Source organism: Xenopus laevis, chromosome 6S (assembly GCF_017654675.1).
Source record: "Xenopus laevis strain J_2021 chromosome 6S, Xenopus_laevis_v10.1, whole genome shotgun sequence".
NCBI classification, from domain to species: Eukaryota; Metazoa; Chordata; class Amphibia; order Anura; family Pipidae; genus Xenopus; species Xenopus laevis.
In genome coordinates this window covers 36,521,415-36,541,835 of record NC_054382.1, presented here as the reverse complement: position 1 = coordinate 36,541,835, position 20,421 = coordinate 36,521,415, and the positions used below count along the sequence as shown (strand labels likewise).

At 39.1% G+C, this 20,421-nt stretch overlaps 1 protein-coding gene across 1 annotated transcript in view; it reads left to right on the top strand.

The window, feature by feature from the left end:
• The first annotated feature begins 934 nt into the window (after window positions 1–934).
• Window positions 935–20,421, top strand: part of LOC108719943 (serine/threonine-protein phosphatase 6 regulatory ankyrin repeat subunit A) — an 83,174-nt gene continuing 63,687 nt past the window's right edge. The window contains exon 1 of the mRNA XM_041567518.1: window positions 935–1,520. Within this exon, the coding sequence (XP_041423452.1) occupies window positions 1,494–1,520 (27 nt within the window). The 5' untranslated portion in view covers window positions 935–1,493. The remainder of the gene's footprint in view (window positions 1,521–20,421) is intronic.

Genomic DNA, 20,421 nt, shown 5'->3' with positions numbered 1-20,421 from the left:
TTAATTGGCTTTTAGCAGAGAACCCAGAACACCTAACAGGTGCAAATAAGATACTTTGTAACGATTTTGAGACAAAAAAAAACAAAAAACAGTTTAGATAGAGAATTCTTTTCAAACTTTCATAACCTGCCAATCAGTAGAATTTGAATGCAGGACAAATCCACAGCAGTATTCTTAACTGCAAAAACTTTTATTGGGAATGCACAACACATGTTTCGGGCTAGGCCCTTTATCAAGTGTCTTAGCCTAGCCCGAAACATGTTGTGTGTTGTGCATTCCCAATAAAAGTTTTTGCAGTTAAGAATACTGCTGTGGATTTGTCCTGCATTCGAATTCTACTGATTGACTCTATTGGGGGATCAACACAGGATACCCCTCAGGATAACCTATCAAGCAAACAAACGGTGAGCTGCAGTCCATTTCTTTATATAATAGACTTTCATAACCTGCCAAATTATGTAAAATGAACATGGTAATTAGGGGGTGTGGTCACAGAAAGGGCGTGGCCAAAATTAGCTGTTCTACTGCGAGAATTATTTTTTGTCCCTCTTTTTACTTCCAAAATGTTGTGAGGTATTTGTAGCGTCTGTCATCTGTAACTATGTAATGGTGGCACCATATAGCACTGCAGTAGGACACTTGCCCTAAACGACAACTCCAGCAGGTGCCTAACGCTGCCAAACTGATGTGACAGTAGTACCAAGCGCCGCATTTTCCCACAAGACGCTCGTTACTGTCGTATCCAGGAAACCAACAATGGTCTGTGACGCCGACGCACGCCACTAGCCCGAGAGCAATCACCGCCATTCTTTTAATCCCTATGACCTGAAACTTGCCCGGCCAACAAGGACGCAACCTGACCAGCTCACCTCTTCATCTACAGCTATCGCCCCGCCCACAGCTAGTTAAAGGAGTAAGGGCCAATCATAAGAGGATGCGTCAGTTGTCGCACACACCCCGCCTCCTTTAGTTTAACCCATGCGTGATTTGGTTTGTCCTCCTGTATTTTGTTACCCCGCGTTCCATCCATTGGAAATTAAATCAAGTTCGGTAAGAACATGCCGCTTATGTGTGCGTGCGCGCCCCCTACATGAGGAAGCGAGTGCCGTACCCTATGACAGCAGCGCGCTTCTAACCTTCTCATTATTTTATTTTTTTTCTTTTAAACTTATCAATGTGACGAACGGACGGTGGAGGTTCCGCCCCTTTCCTCCGGCCAATCAAAGGATTCCTTTCATCGGGTTTGGCGGTACGCTGTGGAAGCAGCAAGAGAGGGTGTTCCGTTGTTTGGTTGCGTTTCAAGGAAGAGGGCGGCAGAACGATACGGGCGGGGGAGGAGTGTGCGGAAGGAGCCCGCTGTTCCTTGCTTTCTGCTTCCTACCGAGCCGCGGCCTGAAACCGGCGTCCGTAAGGCAGAAGGAGTTATATGCGGGCGGGGGTAGGTGGAAGAGGCTGCCAGTGGTGCCGGACCCCCTGACTCCCCTCTGCGCACCATGGTGTTTCTCAAGCTCCGCGAACAGGTGAGAAAGGGCAGAACGTCTGCACTCTAATGTGTTTTCTTTTCTATATTCCTCCCCGGGGTTTCACACCCACCTTGTCCATCCCTGTAATGAGCTGCAGCGAGAATGCCGGGATATGTAGTCGAGGGTAACAGCAGGAGGGCCGCAGGTTGCTTATTTGTGCTGCTGGACGTGCCAAAACGTCAGCCATTCCGATGTAAAGCGGTTGCCAGGCAGGGGCTTTGCTTCTGTCCTCCTGTCACTGTCAGGCCTGTCACTTCCTCTTAGTGTTGCACATCGTTATTTTGCAGCTTGTTCAGGGAGGAAGTGCTGCTTCCTGTGACACCTTGTTGCATGCATGGACACTCTAAATAGCATAGGCATGTTCTAATGCACTTCAGCCTTACTTGCACCCTGAAACCTTCACAGCCCACTAAGGGAAAGGGCTGCCCACATCTCCACTGATTTGGATGTCCAGCTGGTAACCCATAGAGTGGCACACTTCATAGCAATTTAATCAGCGGACTTTTAGCTGGTGATCAGATCTCAAGACACTGTCCACAAACAGCTTGTCTAAATCACCCTCATATTTCATTCTTTTCATTCAGATATTTATTAAGTTATGGCTACATAAGAAATAGTTTGCTAAATATACATTTTCTCATACATCCGTTATATCAAAGGTTCAATATTTAAGGAATATTGTCCATGCTGCAGAATGCTAAAGCTTTTATGGATGTAGATCATAATGGGAAATCATGACTAAAAGTCGACCTCGCATTAGGAAAGTATGGGCACTCCTGCTCTAAATTATAGTTCCAACATTTGGTGGGTTACCTATTAAAGGAGAAGGAAAGACCAAAACTAAGTAAGCTTTATCAGAAAGTTCTATATAAATACACCAGTAAACCCTCAAAGTAATGCTGCTCTGAGTCCTCTGTCAAAAGAAACACAGCATTTCTTTCCTTCTATTGTGTACACTTGGGCTTCTGTATCCGACTTCCTGCTTTCAGCTTAAACCTCCAGGGCTAGGGCTTGAGCATGCTCAGTATGCTCCTCTCCTCCTCCTCCTCCCCTCACTGCTGTAATATGAGCCCAGAGCTGATTGAGCAGAGAGAGACCCAGACAGGAAGTGATGTTACACCAAGCAAATATGGCAGCTGCTATCCTAAACAAACAGAGAGAGATTTAAAGCTGATAAATCAGGTATGGTAAAGCGTTCTGCAGAATAAACCTAGTTTATTATAGCTTGCACTATTGTAGCTTATCTATTGGCGATAAACCGCTTCGGTAGCTTTCCTTCTCCTTTAAACATGCCAGGGAAAAGGCCAGACCATGAATTGAAATGATATCCCCTACAAAAAATATTCCCATAAGGGTGTGGGTCACTTGTTGACACCACCGTTGAACTTATTCTTTTATAGGGATGTCTTAACTGGTTTGCCCTAAACTGGTTTGTTCCTGTATTAGTAATGATTTGGAAACATGCAGCGGTCTAATGGTACTTAATAGTTTTAAATGTTTAACCTATTGGACACCTGGCTTTCTTTTACAGATTCACTGATAGCATTGCACATTCTTTTTTGTGGGGGGATTCGCAGCTTGCCAATCAATGTAATGGGGAAAACGTGATTTGTCTATAATTTTTAGTCCATAGCTCAGGGGTCTTCTACATCCATAGTAGCTAGGCCTTTTATTGAGTTCATGCTAATGAAATTTATTTTTTAGACCTGTCATATGCTATCTTACTGAAGGGACACTATTAACATAATTGCTTATGTGATGAAAATTTGATTTAAACATGTGTCACTTAAATCTGCAGCTGATTAGCTACTGTGTTATTGCAAATAAAATTTCCATAACTTGCATCTCATGATATACTGCTGTTAACGGCCATATGCTTCCCACCTGCACTGAATCAGGCATTTTGTTGAGTTGTTCAGTGTTGCTCTGCATTCCTTTAGGGCAAAGCCAGATGTGGCGTTTTTATGTTAAGTTTTTAAAAAAGAAACGCCGGGGCGTAAATGCACCACTGAAACCACACGCCACCGTCAACATGCATGTTTCATTTGTTTTTCAGCACATAGGTTTTTTTTCCCAACATGCACTTCTCATTGTTCTCATTGAGAATTTGGACGCCATATTAAAAATACGCTGCGTATTTACGCAAGGTGTTTCAAATGTGCAGATCCCATAGTCTATTGATTTGGTAGTTTCTTGACGTATTGGCGTTTCTGCTGAAAAACGCCAATACTGGCATCCTGTGGCAGATTTCAGCTTGCAAGTGCCCTGTGTGAATTGCCATAGTGCGTTTTCCATTAGTTTCAGTGGTAGTGCAGTTTATGCGTATATTTACGCCTGGCGGAGCTTTTTTAAAAACACAGCGTAAAAACGCCACGTCTGGCCTTGCCCTTAGAATTGCTGTGAAGTACAGATGTGCTCCTTTATTCCACCCTGGAATGGATAAAAGGTAAAAAACATATAAAAAGCCCTATAATAAGGCATACTGCTACAATTCCTAATGAGTCGGATGAAACGGAGTGTAGGACTGGCCAGAGTTTCTGACTAACTTGGCCTTAAAATAAATCCAATTCCTAATGTGCATTATTGATATATTGGTGAAGCTTTTTGTCTCTTCTGTATTGAAGACAAATTGGCTTTGGTTATCTTTGAGTTAACTTTTAGTATGATGTAGAAAGTGAAAGACTGTTTACATTTGGTTTTCATTTTTATTATTTGTGGGTTTTAAGTTATTATTATTCAGCAGCTCTCAAGTTTGCAGTTTGGTTGCTAGGATCCAAATTGCCCTAGCAACCATGCATTGATTTAAATTAGAGACTGGGAAATGAATGGGAAATGAATGGGAAAGACCCTGAATAAAATAAGTAATAGAAAATAGCAATAACAATAAATAAATGTGTATCCTTACAAAGCATTTGTTTTTTTATATGGGGTCAGAGACCCCACACCCCCATTTGAAAGCTGGAAAGAGTCAGAAGAAAAAGGCAAATAATTACAAAAAACTGTAAAAAGAAAAAAATGAAGTCCAATTGAAAAGTTGCTCAGAATTAGCCGTTCTATATTTCATATTCCATACTTAAAATTAAATTAAAGGTGAACCACTAAATTACAGTTGAATAGAAGGATCTTGAACAGAAATATAAGGTAAAAAAATATTTTAAAATCCCGCAATTACATCACTTTTATATTTCTTGTTAGAGAGAACAGAAAGACAAATGTTTCCTTTGCAGATTAAAAATCTCAGTCATTTCCAGGTCTAATTGCTTTTCTTTAGGACACTGTTGCATTGATTGAGTTGATTTTAAGAAGCAATGTGGATTTTTTACACCGTGGTTTAGCCATTGCATTAAGTGTGGTTCTGTGTTTATTAAGGGCTATTCCACACGGGGAGATAGCCTTGCGTTTGCGGTCGCGGCGACAAAGCGCCGCGCCAGTCGCCGCGACCGGCGCAGGCGACAGTTTTGTATGGGCGCCTATGTAAAAACGCCTGTGCTAACCACACGAGGCGATGCGCTTTTCAACAGTCGCCTGAAAATGCCTCGCCAGGCTTTTTCAGGCGACTGTTGAAAAGCGACCGCAAACGCAGGGCTATCTCCCCGTGTGGACTAGCCCTAAGTATTAAGCCCTTTTCTGCTGAGCTTGTTGGAGAAGCCGTGAACTCATGTTTACCCCAGGAACGGATATTGCAATATTCTTTCAGTGTGCTGAAAGAACTTCGAGAACCGTTGACAAACCGTTTTAAATATTAGATAACACCATTATGTTCTACAGAGCTTATCTGCTGAGTAACCTGAGCCTATTCTCCATTGAATGGCTGCCCCCATTTGTTAGACAGCAGCTTATTTATATAAACAATAGTAGTGTTTCTGAAGCAAACACAACCATTTTAACAGTGCAGGGCAACACTGCATTATATTTGTATTACTTTAAAACACTTTTTGATGTTACTGTTCCTTTAAACCACCTCTTAACCCCCCTCTGCAGCTAAAAGCCCCCAATTGCTTTCTCCACTGGCCCCCCTCCCTGCTTTCTCCCTGCATAGTGTTCAAAAAGAATATGTGCCCAGTCCAGCAACACTGACATAAATTTGCACAGCAGTGCAGCTGAACTCCAGGGCGCTATATCTGGACACTTCTGTATCTTTGTGATGTGAGTGCTGACACTTCAGCCGTTGGTGCATGAGCAGTTGTAGTTGGAGAGCTCCGAAAATTACAGAAAAGAAAGAAGAGGATCCGGAAGATACCATAGTGTCCAAACATGGTGCCCCTGTGCTCTACTCTGCAAAAAAAAATGTAGGTCACTGTTGCTGGATGGGCCATGTATTCTTTTTTAACACAATGGGGAATGAAGCAGGGAGGCAGGCCAGTGGAGAAGGTGAATGGGGACTTTTAGCTGTAGAGAGGTTTAGTTCCCCTTTAAAGGACAAGGAAAGGCTAAAAACAATGAGTGCAGGGAAAGGCTTACTTAATTGCAGACTTATAGTGGAGTAATTTCTCTGAAGCATGGCTCCTTTTAAAAGATCCATAGTAGATTATTTCCGAAAAACGTCAAGTATAGCAATTCCCCATAAATCATTGTTCTGGTCTCAAGACCAAGACTCGCACACGCACAGTATTCTTTTGTTTTGGAGCATGTGCAAATCTTATCTTTTGCAAGAGAACTTTGATCCCCTGGAACCAGCTGTCTCTTTCAAACCAGCATAATACGTGTGGGGAAAGTTTGCGCAGGTGAACTGAACTGGACGCGCATGGTGACATGATCCGGTTAAAGATGGTGGATATAATCTCTTCACGGAAAGAAAAAAATACTGGGAGACATTATTGCTTTTGCAGATAAATAGGGTAGGGATCTGGGAGAGGGGAATGGGAATATTTAAATGATCCACTTTGTAAAAAATGGTGTCCTTTAAACATGGCAAACTTTATATTAGTGGTATGTTATACATTGTTGCTGAACCACGTTCCAATCATACCAATCCCCCCCCCCCCCCCAAACCTTGGATTATGAATTTTTGCATGGTCAACTCCTGATGCAGTGGCATACAAGTATATGTATTTGTTGTATGGTAAATAAAGGGTATTTTTAAAAAAAAGTTTGAGCCTAATTGATATCTCATGGCTGCTCTGTTTTTATGTATTGGTGACTGTCTGGAGTTTGGTTATTTACTCCTTGGTATCTAGTAGAAATATTTCAAATTTTCTCTAGAATACTAGCTCCTGCCCTTATCTTGTAATGACCTGCACTGTTCAGCTATAGCTGGTTTTGAAATATTCACAGGTACATAAACTGATAACATAAACACACCAAACTGTTCCCCCTTGACAAATCATCCTGGAAAATATGAAGTGCAGAGATATTATAAATCTCAGCCCAGTGTACATTTATTCACTTACAAACCTGTTTGTTAAACTTTTTGTAAGCAGCATTATTGTAGCACAAAGACAAGCTTAAGTCTTGGGACTCGCCTTTAAAATACCTTTTGATTTTTTTTTTTCACTAGAATGTGATTTTATTTTTTTTACTAGCATGTTTACATATAAGTCATGTGTTGCATCTCAAGACCATAATTTTTGTAGCCATAATATTAATACTATTTTATTATAAAATATAATTGCGGATTGCTATATTCTCATTTAACATCTGGCTATTTGTAGGGAGATTTAATATCCTCCTTTTGTATTTGTGGGTTTCCTTTGGGTGTTTCAGCTTTTTTCTCACACTCTATTCATGTAGGCGGGTTTACTCGTCTGCTAGTGATTTTGACCCTAATACTTGTATGTTGTGAGAATGTTATAGGGATCTTAGATTGTAAGCTCTACTGGGGCAAGGGCTGATGAAGTGGGCGATTAAAGGGGTGGTTCACTTTTAAGTAACTTTCAGTTGGTCTTCATTATTTGTTTTTTGCCTTTTTCTTTTGATTCTTTCCAGCTTCCAAAGGGGGGTCATTGACTCCATCTAAAAACAAATGCTCTTTAAAGCTACAAATTTATTGTTATTGCTACTTTTTATTACTCGTCTTTCTAATAAGGCCCTCTCCTATTCATATTCCAGTCTCTTATTCAAATCAGTGCATGGTTGCTGAAATTGCAAAGTGAAGAGGTGCTGAATAAAAACCTAAAGCAAAAACCACAAATAATAAAACATGAAAACCAATTACAAATTGTCTGAGAATATTACACTCTACATAATATTAAAAGTTGTAATTGTAATGAATGTGATGTGATGAAGCGCCCAATAGCGCGAAACGTGTAAGGAGGGTGTGGTTAACACAAGGTAGGCAGACTGGGGGGAAGACACTGCACTGAGGTGTGTTTGTAAATGTGTTAATATGCAATTTCGCTGTGATTAAAATGCACAAATAAATGTTTTAAGTGAGAAGCTGTGCATGTCTTTAGTCTAGGTTGAATCACCTACAGTCCACAATCTGAAAAAAGTAGCTACATTTTTGTCATATCTACAGGTATGGGCCCGTTATCCAGAATTCTTCGGACGTCGGGTTTCCCAGATATCATCTTTCTGTAATTTGGATCTTCATACCTTAAAGTTAACAAAAAAATCATTTAAACATGAAATAAACACAATAGTTTTTTTTGCCTCAATAATAAGGGACTTTTTTTATTATTACATAGAAAAAGGAAATCCTTTTTAAAAAATGTTAAATTATTTGGATAAAATGTAGTCTATGGAAAACTGCCTTACAGTAATTCTGAGCTGTCTGGATAACAGGTTTCCAAATAACGGATCCCATACCTGTAGTCATATTTCCAAACACAATGGAATTACAGCCAGAGAAATTTAATTATCATGGTTTCTCTGTGAATTTTGCATGGATTAAAATGGTCTGCTTTTGAAATTGCATTTAGCTTTTAATAAGCTATCACAGCATGATGTATAATCTTAATGTTAAGAATTGTTAGAGATTTGCTGAGTGTACGGATCATTGTATTGAGCAGGGAGGCGTGCCACTTGAAAAAGGGACAATGGTCAATGTCCTGGTTTTGTTCAAAACCAATTGGTAATGCTCATGAATCACTTTTTACAACTTGTTCCTACTGATAAAAACATTTATATGATACATATAAAAGCCAATAAAGGATGTAAGGGATCAATCAATCTACATAACATTTTCAACTCATTATTCACACATTCCGACAAAGCATGTTTCATAATAATATATACATATAGTTGTTAGTGTGAGGTACTTTTTCTTTTGATGGAAAAAATTGACTGGGAGGCTCAGTTATCAAAGGTCGAATTTTGAATTCATGTGAGTTTTTTTAAAACTCCCATAAACGCCAATGAACTCGAAATTCGACCAATCAAAATTTATTCTAAAAATCAAATTTTTTTTAAACTCGCGTGAATAGTACCTACCCGAAAACTCGAATTCAAATCTAATTCGATATGAGTTTTAAAAACTCGATTCAAATTTTTTTGTCAGGAAGGCTGCAAACAACTCCAAATTGATCCCTGGACTCCCATTGACATAAACCGCAATTCGGCAGATTTTAAGTGGCGAATAGTCGAATTCGTGTTCTTAAAAGGAAAAATCTCAAATTCAAATTTTTTTGAAAAACTTGAATCAAATTTAAATAACTCCCTTGTCGAATTTGACACTTTTGACCATAAATTTTTTTTCAATTCGACCCTTGATCAATCAATCTGTCCCTTAGTGTATAAATATAGTATAGGCTTTCTATAGCCTCCACATCTGAATCAATATTATAAATATATCTAAAATCTATTAAAATCAGTGCAAGATGGTTTCATACCTAAAAAGCCCCCATAGACAAATGGTGAAATTTCCTTGTTTAGCAGTTGCTTTTTTTGTGACAATCCACAATTTACACTGTTTTTTTCCTGGTGGTCTCACGGCTGTGTCTCAAGACATTGCTGTTACACTTGAGTAATTGGAGCCAGGTACACGTTGATCCTTGCATATATTATTAGTTCTGGATCTCGCCAAGTCATCTTGAAGGATGGATTTTTTTTTCCCTGGTCATATTGGTTGAAAGTTTGAACTCTTGTTTTATGTGATTGATTTGTGGGCAAAATCAAAAATAAAATAGAAATAAAAACTTGTGTATTTGAAATGCTACTGATGGCTCTCTCTTTCTGTCTTTTTTTTTTTTTTTTTTTTTTTTTTACTGGTGTTATATTTAGAATACTTTTGCAGTGATCTCCATTAGCCTAAGTTATAGAAAGATATATGTAAATCATATTTATTTTGTTTGTCTCTTAGTTGGGAAGAAACCTGCCTAACTGCTTGTCAATTCTAGAATTAAATAGATTCAGCAGGAGTTTTGGTGTTACTAAACAGCCGTATTGTGCAATTTACTTTCTGTAAACCCTTAATTTTGCAAATTAACCATTTTAATTGTAAAAGAAAGCAAAAAATACATTGGTTAACCATTATAAGTAGAAGGTTGAAGTGTGCCCACTGGAACAACCAGTGTTTAAGCGCTGATCCTCCGCTAGAGTGATAAAACACACTGTTCTGCTGGATTCCCGGTTACATCTTTGGCCCTAAACTTCAAGTTGCTAAATAACAAGGGTGAAAGAGACAATTACTTGTTAATACTCTGTATATGTGTCCAGTGGTTCCACACTGCTTTTGGTAAAAAAATCTTGAAAATGAATAATTTTTATCACTGGGGGGGACTACTGAATCGATTTTCATTCTAGAATTACTTTTTACACTGCCAGTGCTTCTTTTTCATTTTGGAAACCTATATGGCTTCCATCCAACTTTCCCTTGTACAGGATAATAGGAAGTAACAGTGTCATCATCCTCATTTCCTAGCAGATGATCCTTTTTAATGCTGCACATAAAAAGGTAAAAATCTCTGGAACTAGATTATGAACAGATGTGCTCTAATTTTGGCATTGATATAGAATGCTTTCCCCTCGCAATCTTATGTAATTAAATAAGCACTGGTGTCTTCAGCACCTCAGGACACCTCAGAAAATTAAATGTGTAAAATGTTCCTCCAGCATGTTCTCTCACCTTTGTGTGATACGGTCTCCATGGGTGTTTTCGGTATGGTTATGCTTATACACAGTTATGTCTGATGCTGTCGGGTCATTTCCGTATCCCTGTTGCATTTTGCCATCAGTTTGCCATTCTCAGTATTTTCCTTTATCCAAGATGGTCTTTCTTTTGGCTATTTTTGTTTATAGGAGAAGGAAAGGTTAAAACTAAGTAAGCCTTATCAGAAAGGTCCATCTAAATATACCAGTAAACCCTCAAAGTAATGCTGCTCTGAGTCCCCTGTCAAAAGAAACACTGCATTTCTTTCCTTCTATTGTGTACACATGGGCTTCTGTATCAGACTTCCTGCCTTCAGCTTAAAGGTATACTGTCATGGGAAAAAAAAAATTCAAAATGCATCAATTAATAGTGCTGCTCCAGCAGAATTCTGCACTGAAATCCATTTCTCAAAAGAGCAAACAGATTTTTTTATATTCAATTTTGAAATCTGACATGGGGCGAGACATATTGTCAATTTCCCAGCTGCCCCAAGTCATGTTATTTGTGCTCTGATAAATTTCAATCACTCTTTACTGCTGTACGGCAAGTTGGAGTGATATCACGCCCCTTCCTTTTCCCCCCCAGCAGCCAAACAAAAGAACAATGGGAAGGTAACCAGATAGCAGCTCCCTAACACAAGATAACAGCTGCCTGGTAGATCTAAGAACAACACTCAATTTTAAAAACCCCATGTCTCACTGAGACACATTCAGTTACATTGAGAAGGAAAAACAGCAGCCTGCCAGAAAGCATTTCTCTCCTAAAGTGCAGGCACAAGTCACATGACCAGGGGCAGCTGGGAAATTGACAAAATGTCTAGCATCATGTCAGATTTCAAAATTGAATACCGTAATAAAATCTGTTTGCTCTTTTGAGAAATGTATTTCAGTTCAGAATTCTTCTGGAGTAGCACTATTAACTGATGTGTTTTGAAAAAAACATGTTTTCTGATGAGAGGATCCCTTTAAACCTCATTGCCCTGGGCAAGAGCATGCTCAGTTTGCTCCTTCCCCCCCCCCCCCTCTACTGTAATCTGAGCCCAGCGCAGGGAGAGACTCAGGCAGGAAGTGAAGACACACCATGTTAATACTGCAGCTCCTATGCTAAACAAACAGAGAGTTTCTAGAGCTTTTTACTCAGGTATGGTAAAACATTCTACAGAATAAATATAGCATTCTAGCTTGCACTATTGCAGCTAATCTATTGGCAATAAAATGCCTCTGTAGCTTTCCTTCTCCTTTAAGACCTTGCTTGTCCTAACGATTCTTACTCCTGCCTCATTTATTGCCTGTTTTTTCACTTTGTTTTTTGTTGTAGTCTGGATCTAACTTTTGTCTGTTAGCCTTCTGAAGTATGTTTTCTGTTGGTGTCTTAGCCGAAGGCAAAATCTTGTGTTTTGGCGCTGAAATCGGGTGCAAGGCACATCAGATAGTGAAGGGCAAAATCTCGGCCTGTGTTTCGGTTCTGGTTCTATGGTTGCAACAATTGGGCAACTGAGACACTGTGTGTGCGTGAGAGATAAGGACCTTAGGTGGTGAGCTGCACTAGGGCAGGGACTGATGGGAACAATGTATAATCTCTATGTTGGTGCTATAATATTGGCAATTTGCTTTTATTAACAATCAGCAAGTCGCACACTGCACATGCCAGGGGATCGCCGACACCCTGGCTGTGAAAGATCCTGCCTACAGAGTAATGACATTGTAAACTCAACCTGGGAGCACAGATATTAATCACTCCTGTGCATGCCTCCTTAATTTTCATATCCTTCATCATTAAATTATATCATTCAATTGGATTGATGATATGCAAGCAAGGGAAAAGGTGATTGCAAATATTTTATCTTCATTTAATATTTAAATTTCTTTACCACACACAATGCTCCAATCCGTATCCAAAAATTAACCGCCTGACTTTTCCCGTTATATGGAACCGTAAAGTTCATAGAATTGCCTAGGAGGCGCTGACGGCTGACAGAGGATGGAGGCCTTGCTTTACACAACTTTCAGCTATACTACCTGGCTAGCCAAATTACTTACCTGCATTGGTGGTACCACCCTGACTCATACAACCCCAATATGGCATTGCAAGACAACATAGTGGGATCACTACCATCACCACATCCAGGGAAATTGGCCCTGGAGTACAACCAAGGGTTGACAATAACAATGTATTTCCTTTGCTTCTGACGTTAATCTGTTAATCTGAAAATACTGTTTAAACCTATCGTATATGCTTATTTAAAACCAGTGACACGTGTTTATTGTTTTTTCATGTTAAAACAAAATAAGACATCACCATAAAAAAAAAGGGGGGGGAGGGGGTATTTTTTATTTAATTTAAGTGTTTAAAATGTGAACATCCCATTTAACTGCATGTGGGACCTACAGTTCCTACAGGTCTGTGGGTAGAACAAAAAAAATGATTGTGGTCTTGGCCACTTTTTTAGCTTCTTGTAAATTATTTTGATAGTGCTGAGTACAGGGTGTAAATTGACATGGGTATCCTATTTTATAAATGTCTGTTTCTTAAAGCTATCCTGCTATCATAAATGGGGAAAATCACAAACTTCTCAGAATCTTGCAAGATTCCCAAATTCAATATTATATAAATTGTCAGTTTTTAATAAAATGATTGATTCAGTTGCTATTTGCTAGTCTGAGCTGATGGACAAAAGCAGGGGCAGTAATGCAGGAATTTTCATGAGATGGCTAGAAGTAGAGGGAGCAGTCGCACATTGTAGGGAGTGAGTAATAAAATAATAAAATAGCTTTTTATTGGCTATGAAATGCATTATAAAATAGTTTATGCTCTTAAAACATTTAATATATATTTAAATATGCTAACTAGATAGACAAGTTGGCTTATTTATGACAGTTTGCCTGTATTATATAAAACACACACCTAAGTAAATCTGCTCTGACATGGTTTATGTGTGTCTTTAAAGACGCCTGCTTCAGACTTGAGAACGAAAGCAGAAGGAAGTCAAGGCATAATTTCAAAAACCTAAAATGAGGAAGAAACCTGCAGTAGAATTTTCTTGAAATATTTTTTTAATGTTCAATAAATGTATCTACTGCAATGCTTTATTGTTGTGCCATAAAATAGTACTCTATATCGTGTTTAAATTATAATCAGGCAGTTGCCCGTAAAGTGAATTTTCTTAATCGACTTGCTGATTTTGACAATCTTTCAACAGAGGGAAATTAATCTTGTTGTTATGGCTTGAAAGTCTACTGTTGATACCTCTCATTGGATGCCCAGATAACTATCTGATTGAGTTGCACTCTATGTAATTCTAGTATAATGCAGTCCTGGGCAAATTATTAAATATTTATAAAGGGCCAACATATTCTTCAGGGCTGTACAGTAAATAGTTATATACATTGAACATACAGATTACATATATAAAGAAGCAAATAAATTATACAGGTGAAGAGGGCCTTGCCCAAAAGAACTTACAATCTAAAAATCTCCAAAAATGCTTCCACTGAAATGAATATACTGTTTGTGGTTATGGGGCAAGATATTACTTCTGCTTTGGCAATTACTAGCTCTGTGGGCAGTGAAAGTCCTCGAAGAATTGCTCCCCAGTTATCCAAACAGCGGTTGCCCATCTACATGCACTGTAGGCAAGTTTTTTTTTTTTTCAATACAGAAACTATAACATCTGTATTTACTAGTGACAGCCACCTGAAACAGGGGTTATCACAAAGTGTACACCACTGTAGAGAGCTAGCTAATGTGGTACTGAAACCACAGCCATGCTCTGCCAACAAGTCACACTGCTTGCTGTGTAACTGTATTTTTCTCATCTCAAAAAAAAAAGTTTAGAATATAAAGAAACCAGTGCTTCTTTATTTATTTTTTTATTTTTTTTTAGATTTAAATATTTAAGTGTTTTTAAAATGCCCCAGTTTCTTTGTTCTTTGCTGCCCTCCAGTGGATAGTTTGAATATAAATTTCGAAGGACGTAAGGTGGTGTGTATAGTGTGTGAATCACAAACAAGGCTTTAAATATTTAATATAGCTATGGCGTTTTAATGTAGTGATTAAAATTGCTTTTATGACAAATGTAAAGTATCAGATGAAGGCTTAAGCCTTCCAACTCCAAAATGTTATTTCTGCAGTTGCTATTGAATGGTATTGGAGTTTTAAGTATTCTAATGTATCTTACTTATTAGTGTTATTTTTTTGTGGTTTTAAATTGTTTTCTAACTCTAATGCTTGGAATTTACATTGCAATCTAGTTGATAGGGCTTAATTACCCATGCTAAAAGGCAGCTGTTTGCCAAGTCAATACAGAATATCAATAGGAGAGGGTCAGAAAAAGTTAAGTAATGAATAAAAATTATTACACTAAAAGTTAACGGTCACAGTCAATCTGTTTTTTAGGTTGCCAGGTTGTAGACCTTATGAAACAGTATTTTAGTTGCTGGATGGAAACAGGCAAAATAAAAATTCTAATTATAAAAACTTATATATAAAAAAAACTTATATATATATATATATATATATATATATATATATATATATATATATATATATATATATATATATATATATATATATATATATATATATATATATATATATATATATATATATATATATATATATATATATATATAAAGTTGTCTGTCCTTGATAAAGGTTCCCAGGCGGAACCGAAACGTTGGCGTTATGTGTGTTTAATAAAAAACACTTTGTTCATCGCAAAATGGAGTGTGCTGATCCTTCCAACCTTTATATATATATATATATATATATATATATATATATATATATATATATATATATATATATATATATATATATATATATATATATATATATATATAAGCAACTAAAATAGGTCCATCTATAATGTACTAAAGGTTATTCTACGGGAACATTGCCCTTTAAATGAACAATGTCCAACACCATACCATTGCAATTTGTTTCACCATATGTGTATATGCACACTTACCATTGCTAAATCATGAATTGTATGTGCAAACAAACAGAAATAAGTAGCAGATGCTATATATGCCAGTGCTGTACAGCTCTGTCTATTTGGCAGTTTATGGCATATACAGAGACCTTTATGTGACCATTGGCATGGCTGGGTCCAAAAAAACCTTTGCAGGCCTCTAGTTGGACTGTACTGTTTTGTAATATGACTCACGGATTCCTGGATACTAATGTTTGCCAAACATTTCCTTAAAGTGGTGGTGCTGAAAAGTGCAATGGCTTATTTACTGCAGTTTGAGCAAATGTAACATTTATTCAGGCTTTTTTTTCCTACTTTTTTTGATAAAAAGCCATGGCAGAAGGGGAATTGGAGTACTCAGTAGGCCTCACAGTGTTGAGGGAAAAAGGAATAAACTAGAGAATTAGAGGGCAACTAAAGACAAAATGCATGAAATATATTATCTAGTATAATACGCACATTGCATATATTATACTTTTTGCAACATTCTCTATGGTCCCACCATGCATTTCAATGGGTGTTTTCCCCCTGATTTAAAACCAGAATTTTTTCCAGCTGGAATGTAAGAGGTCTGAACTGCCCAATAAAACGCAGGTTAGTGATGGATTTCCTGAAGAGGCATGCCACCTCTATTGCATTCCTTCAGGAGACACATCTGACTGGGTCTAAGATTATGGCACTTAAGAGACCATGGGTAGGTTGAGCATATCATGCAGAATACTCAACCTACTCATCAGGAGTATCTATCCTAATTGGTAAATTTGCTCCCTTTAAATTTGAGAGTATAAAGTCAGACTCAAAAGGGAGGTATTTATTCCTGCATGAACACATCCACTCCCGGGAAGTCTTGTGGGCTAACATTTACATCCCCCACCATTTGATACTCAGGTTATACAATGCTTAGTGGACCAGTTGATTCAATACCCCCATGCCTTGGTGGTAGCAGCAGGAGATTTTAATGAGGTTATGTCCCCTGAGATAGATAGACTGCTGAAACTTTCCAGCAGACCACCCCCCGAAGCATACTAGGTTAAGTAGAATGACTCAAGCACTGGAACTGCTAGAGATCTGGCGAATAGTAAATCCAGCGAAAAAGCTATTTTCCTGTTACACAGTCGCCCAACAAGCTCTGTCTAGGATAGATTTGGGCTTCGTAAATGCAGCTGCAGTCCCACATATTACTTATGCCGGATATCTCCCTAGGGGAATTTCCGACTATGCCCGCTTCAAATTAAGCTCATAGCACTTCATAGGCCTGATAGACCCCACCTCACAATAAATCCAGTGTGGTTGAATATTCTGGACAACTATAAGGAAGTAGAAACGGCTATAAAAGACTTTATGAACCTAATCTTGGAAATCCCTAGGATTTTACCCATATGGGACTCCCTTAAGGTGTATATTCGCAATAGCATAGCTGCAGATATAACTGCTTTTAAGAAGCAATCTAGGCTAGCGATACAAGTCCTAGAGGAGCAAGTGGCTGAGTGTGACGCCCTAGTAGCCATGTCCCCCAACTCCCAGATAACTTTAAACAGCTGCAAGCAGTGCAAGATAAATATTCACAAAGTCTCAAAGTAAAAGCGCAAAATCACCTTTACTTTAGTAAGGTTGGAGTGTATGAACATGGGGAAAAGGCAGGACGAATGCTTGCACACCTAGCCAAGGCCCAGCACACACCACCCCCAATACCAGTACTAAAAGAAGAGTACTGCATACGGACCCTGGGGAGGTTAAAGGCATGCTTTCAGATTTCTATACTGACCTGTATACCAGCAAATTAGTTGTCCCTGTGGAGGAAATAAAAACCTTCTTGCAAAAAGGAAATCTCCCAACGCTCACCCCAGATTATAGGGAAACTTTGGAACTTGAACTAACCGAACTTGAGATCCAGGAGGCAGTAGACTCCTTCCCAACGGGCAAAGCAACTGGATCGGATGGCCTTCCTATAGAGATCTATAAGCGCCACTCTAAAACTCTGACACCATAGCTCCTAAAACTATACAACAAAGCCATACAGATGGGTCAGCTACCTCAGTTTTTGTATGAGGCCGCCTTAGTTCTACTTCCTAAGCCAGGAAAAGATCCCCACCTTTGTGAGTCCTTTCGTCGCATCTTGCTTCTCACAGCGGATGTAAAATCTTTGCAAAGGTCTTAGCAAGCAGATTGAGTAGGGTCATTACGCAGGTTGTTAACCCTGACCAGGTGAGATTCATACCAACTAAGACTACCAGCCTTAACACTAGGAGGTTATATCTTAACCTAATGTCGAGCTGTGAGAACAGAGGAGGTAGGGCCATTGCAGCATTAAACATAGTTTTTGATACTGGTGGAATGGCCCTACCTCTGGCAGATGATGGAATCTATGGGATTTGGCCCTAAATACATTTGTATGGTACAGTTGCTGTATAAAGTTCCCACAGCATCTCAGCGGCTTACCTCCTTCCACACCCCAAGCTTTTCACTCTCCAGAGGAACGAGGCAGGGATGTCCTCTCTCCCCCCTGCTCTTCGCCTTGGCCATTGAGCCCTTTGCCCAAGCAGTGAGGTTACATCCCCATATCAGAGGGTTTGAAAGAGAGGGCCTAGTGGAAAAGATCCAATTGTATGCAGACGATACACTAGTTTATCTGGGGGATAGAGACCGCTCTCTACAAGCCTTAGTTGAGCTCCCACAGGTCTTTGGTAGGGTCTCTGGCTTGATGGTGGATGAGCTGCAACAGGGTGAAATGCTGGTGGCATGCCCTTTGCAAGTTGTAAGCTCGTTTACCTATTTAGGACTACAGATAGAATTACCAATTATGAAGTTTGAAGATTTGAATCTAGAGCAGCTAATTCATTGGACTCAGCTCAAATTCAAAACCTGGGAGACACTGCCGGTGGGTCCTGCGGGTAGGGTACAACTAATTAAAATGTTTATTTTCCCTAAATGGCTATGTACCCTTTGGCATTCGACCTATCCTTATACCGAAAAAGTTCTTTGCAGGTGTGCATAGTATAATCAGTAAATTTATATGGGGTACCTAAAGACCTCGCCTGCGTCTCACTACACTAATGAGATCCAGGCATGAAGGTGGCATGGCGCTTCCAGACCTATATTTGTACTATGTAGCTGCACAGATTACACATTGTATACCTTGGGTGCAGCAAGATTTATCCTCCCGGCTGTCACAGCTTTGGTTAGTAGTGGCAAACAAACCAATTACACCCTGGGCAGCACTGTTGACACCACAAATGCCATTGGTAAGGTTGCAGGGAAATATTTTACACATTGCCCATAGAATAGAGGGTTATACTAAAGTGGCGCTCCTAACCCCTGTATGGGGTAATCCAATGTTCCCGATTTGGCAGTGCTTTCCCACTCATGTGGCATAACCTTAAAATAGTGACCGTAGCGGATGTATGGGAGACAGATCAGGCAATACCTCTGCAGCAGCTACACAATACCAGAGAATTTCCCCTCACACAGTGGTTAATGCACCATAGAATCTCTGTAACCTTACAGGAATTTTTTCGGCAACCTAGGCTGGAGATGGCAAATTCTCCCATTATTGATACCTTGTTGGTCAACACCACCAGAAAAAGAATTTCAATTTTGTATAAGCAACTATGCAAACCACAATATGTGGACACTGAAATTAAGGCCAGAGGGGCTTGGGAGTTAGACCTAGGTGTGATAACAGATGATCTATGGGAGTGGGTCTTGAGCACGCCAAAGATATTAGCCCATTCATATAGGCACAGCCTACTCCATAGATCCATAGAGCATACTATACGGTACAAAAACTGTTTGCCATGTAATTATTGCCTTCCCCATATGTCCTAGATGTGAATTGGAGCCAGCCACCCTAATCCACACACTATGGGAATGTCAGAAAGTCAAGCCATATTGGGAAGATGTCACATTATGTTTGTTTTCAATGATACCGAAATGGGGTAAGGGGGATGCTAGAAACTGTATGTTAACAGTTGATCTGAATGAAACCTTGGACTTGTACACAAGACATTTTCTTGCTACAGCTTTGTTCCAGGCAATGCGCTTGTTAACCCTGCACCTACAAAAATGGAAAAAAGCTATGGTAGACCTGGCTGCACTGGAACGGGTTGTGCTGGAAAAGAGAGAGCAAATGCTCAAGTACATTCAAATCTGGAAACACTGGACTAGCTATATGGAATTGCTTGAGAGAGACTTGCAATAATCTAACCCATTTAGGGGTGGGTATGATCATCCGGGCCATGGTGAGGGAAGTAATTAGGCCTAGATAACAAAGTGGTGTATCAGTATTGCCATTACTTGCATAAGTACCAAATGTTTATAATATATTGACTTTATTGTTGAAACCTTATAACAATGTGACATAACTTGTTCAATAAGTTATGTGAGCCAAAAAAAAAAACTGAATTTTGTCCTGATATTTCCAAAAAATGTGTCCTCTCTGAATGTTATTATTCTAGAGATTAAGAGGATCAGATTACTAACCAGCTGCATAGTTTGCCATGGTTCAGTCTGTAAATAATCAAGCCCAACTCGCATTCCCCCTCATACAGCCATGCACAAATCAATTATTGCTTTAGGTTGTGCGTGTGACTGGCAGAGAGGCCTTGCCCATGCCCCATCCATTCTGTAAGCTGCAATGCTTAACCCTTTTCATAAGCACAGTAAGGGGCAGATTTATTAAGGGTCGAATTGGAAATTAAATTTTTGGTCAAAACTCGATTTGTGATGGAATTATTCAAACTTGATTAATTTTTTAATTCAAATTTAAATTTTGAGATTTATCAAACCAATACCCTAGGAATAATTCAAATTCAACTGTTCACCACCTTAAAGGAGAACTAAATCCCTTTTCTAATAAAAACCCCTACCCTCCATAGTCACCCCTCCCTGCTCCCCCCCCC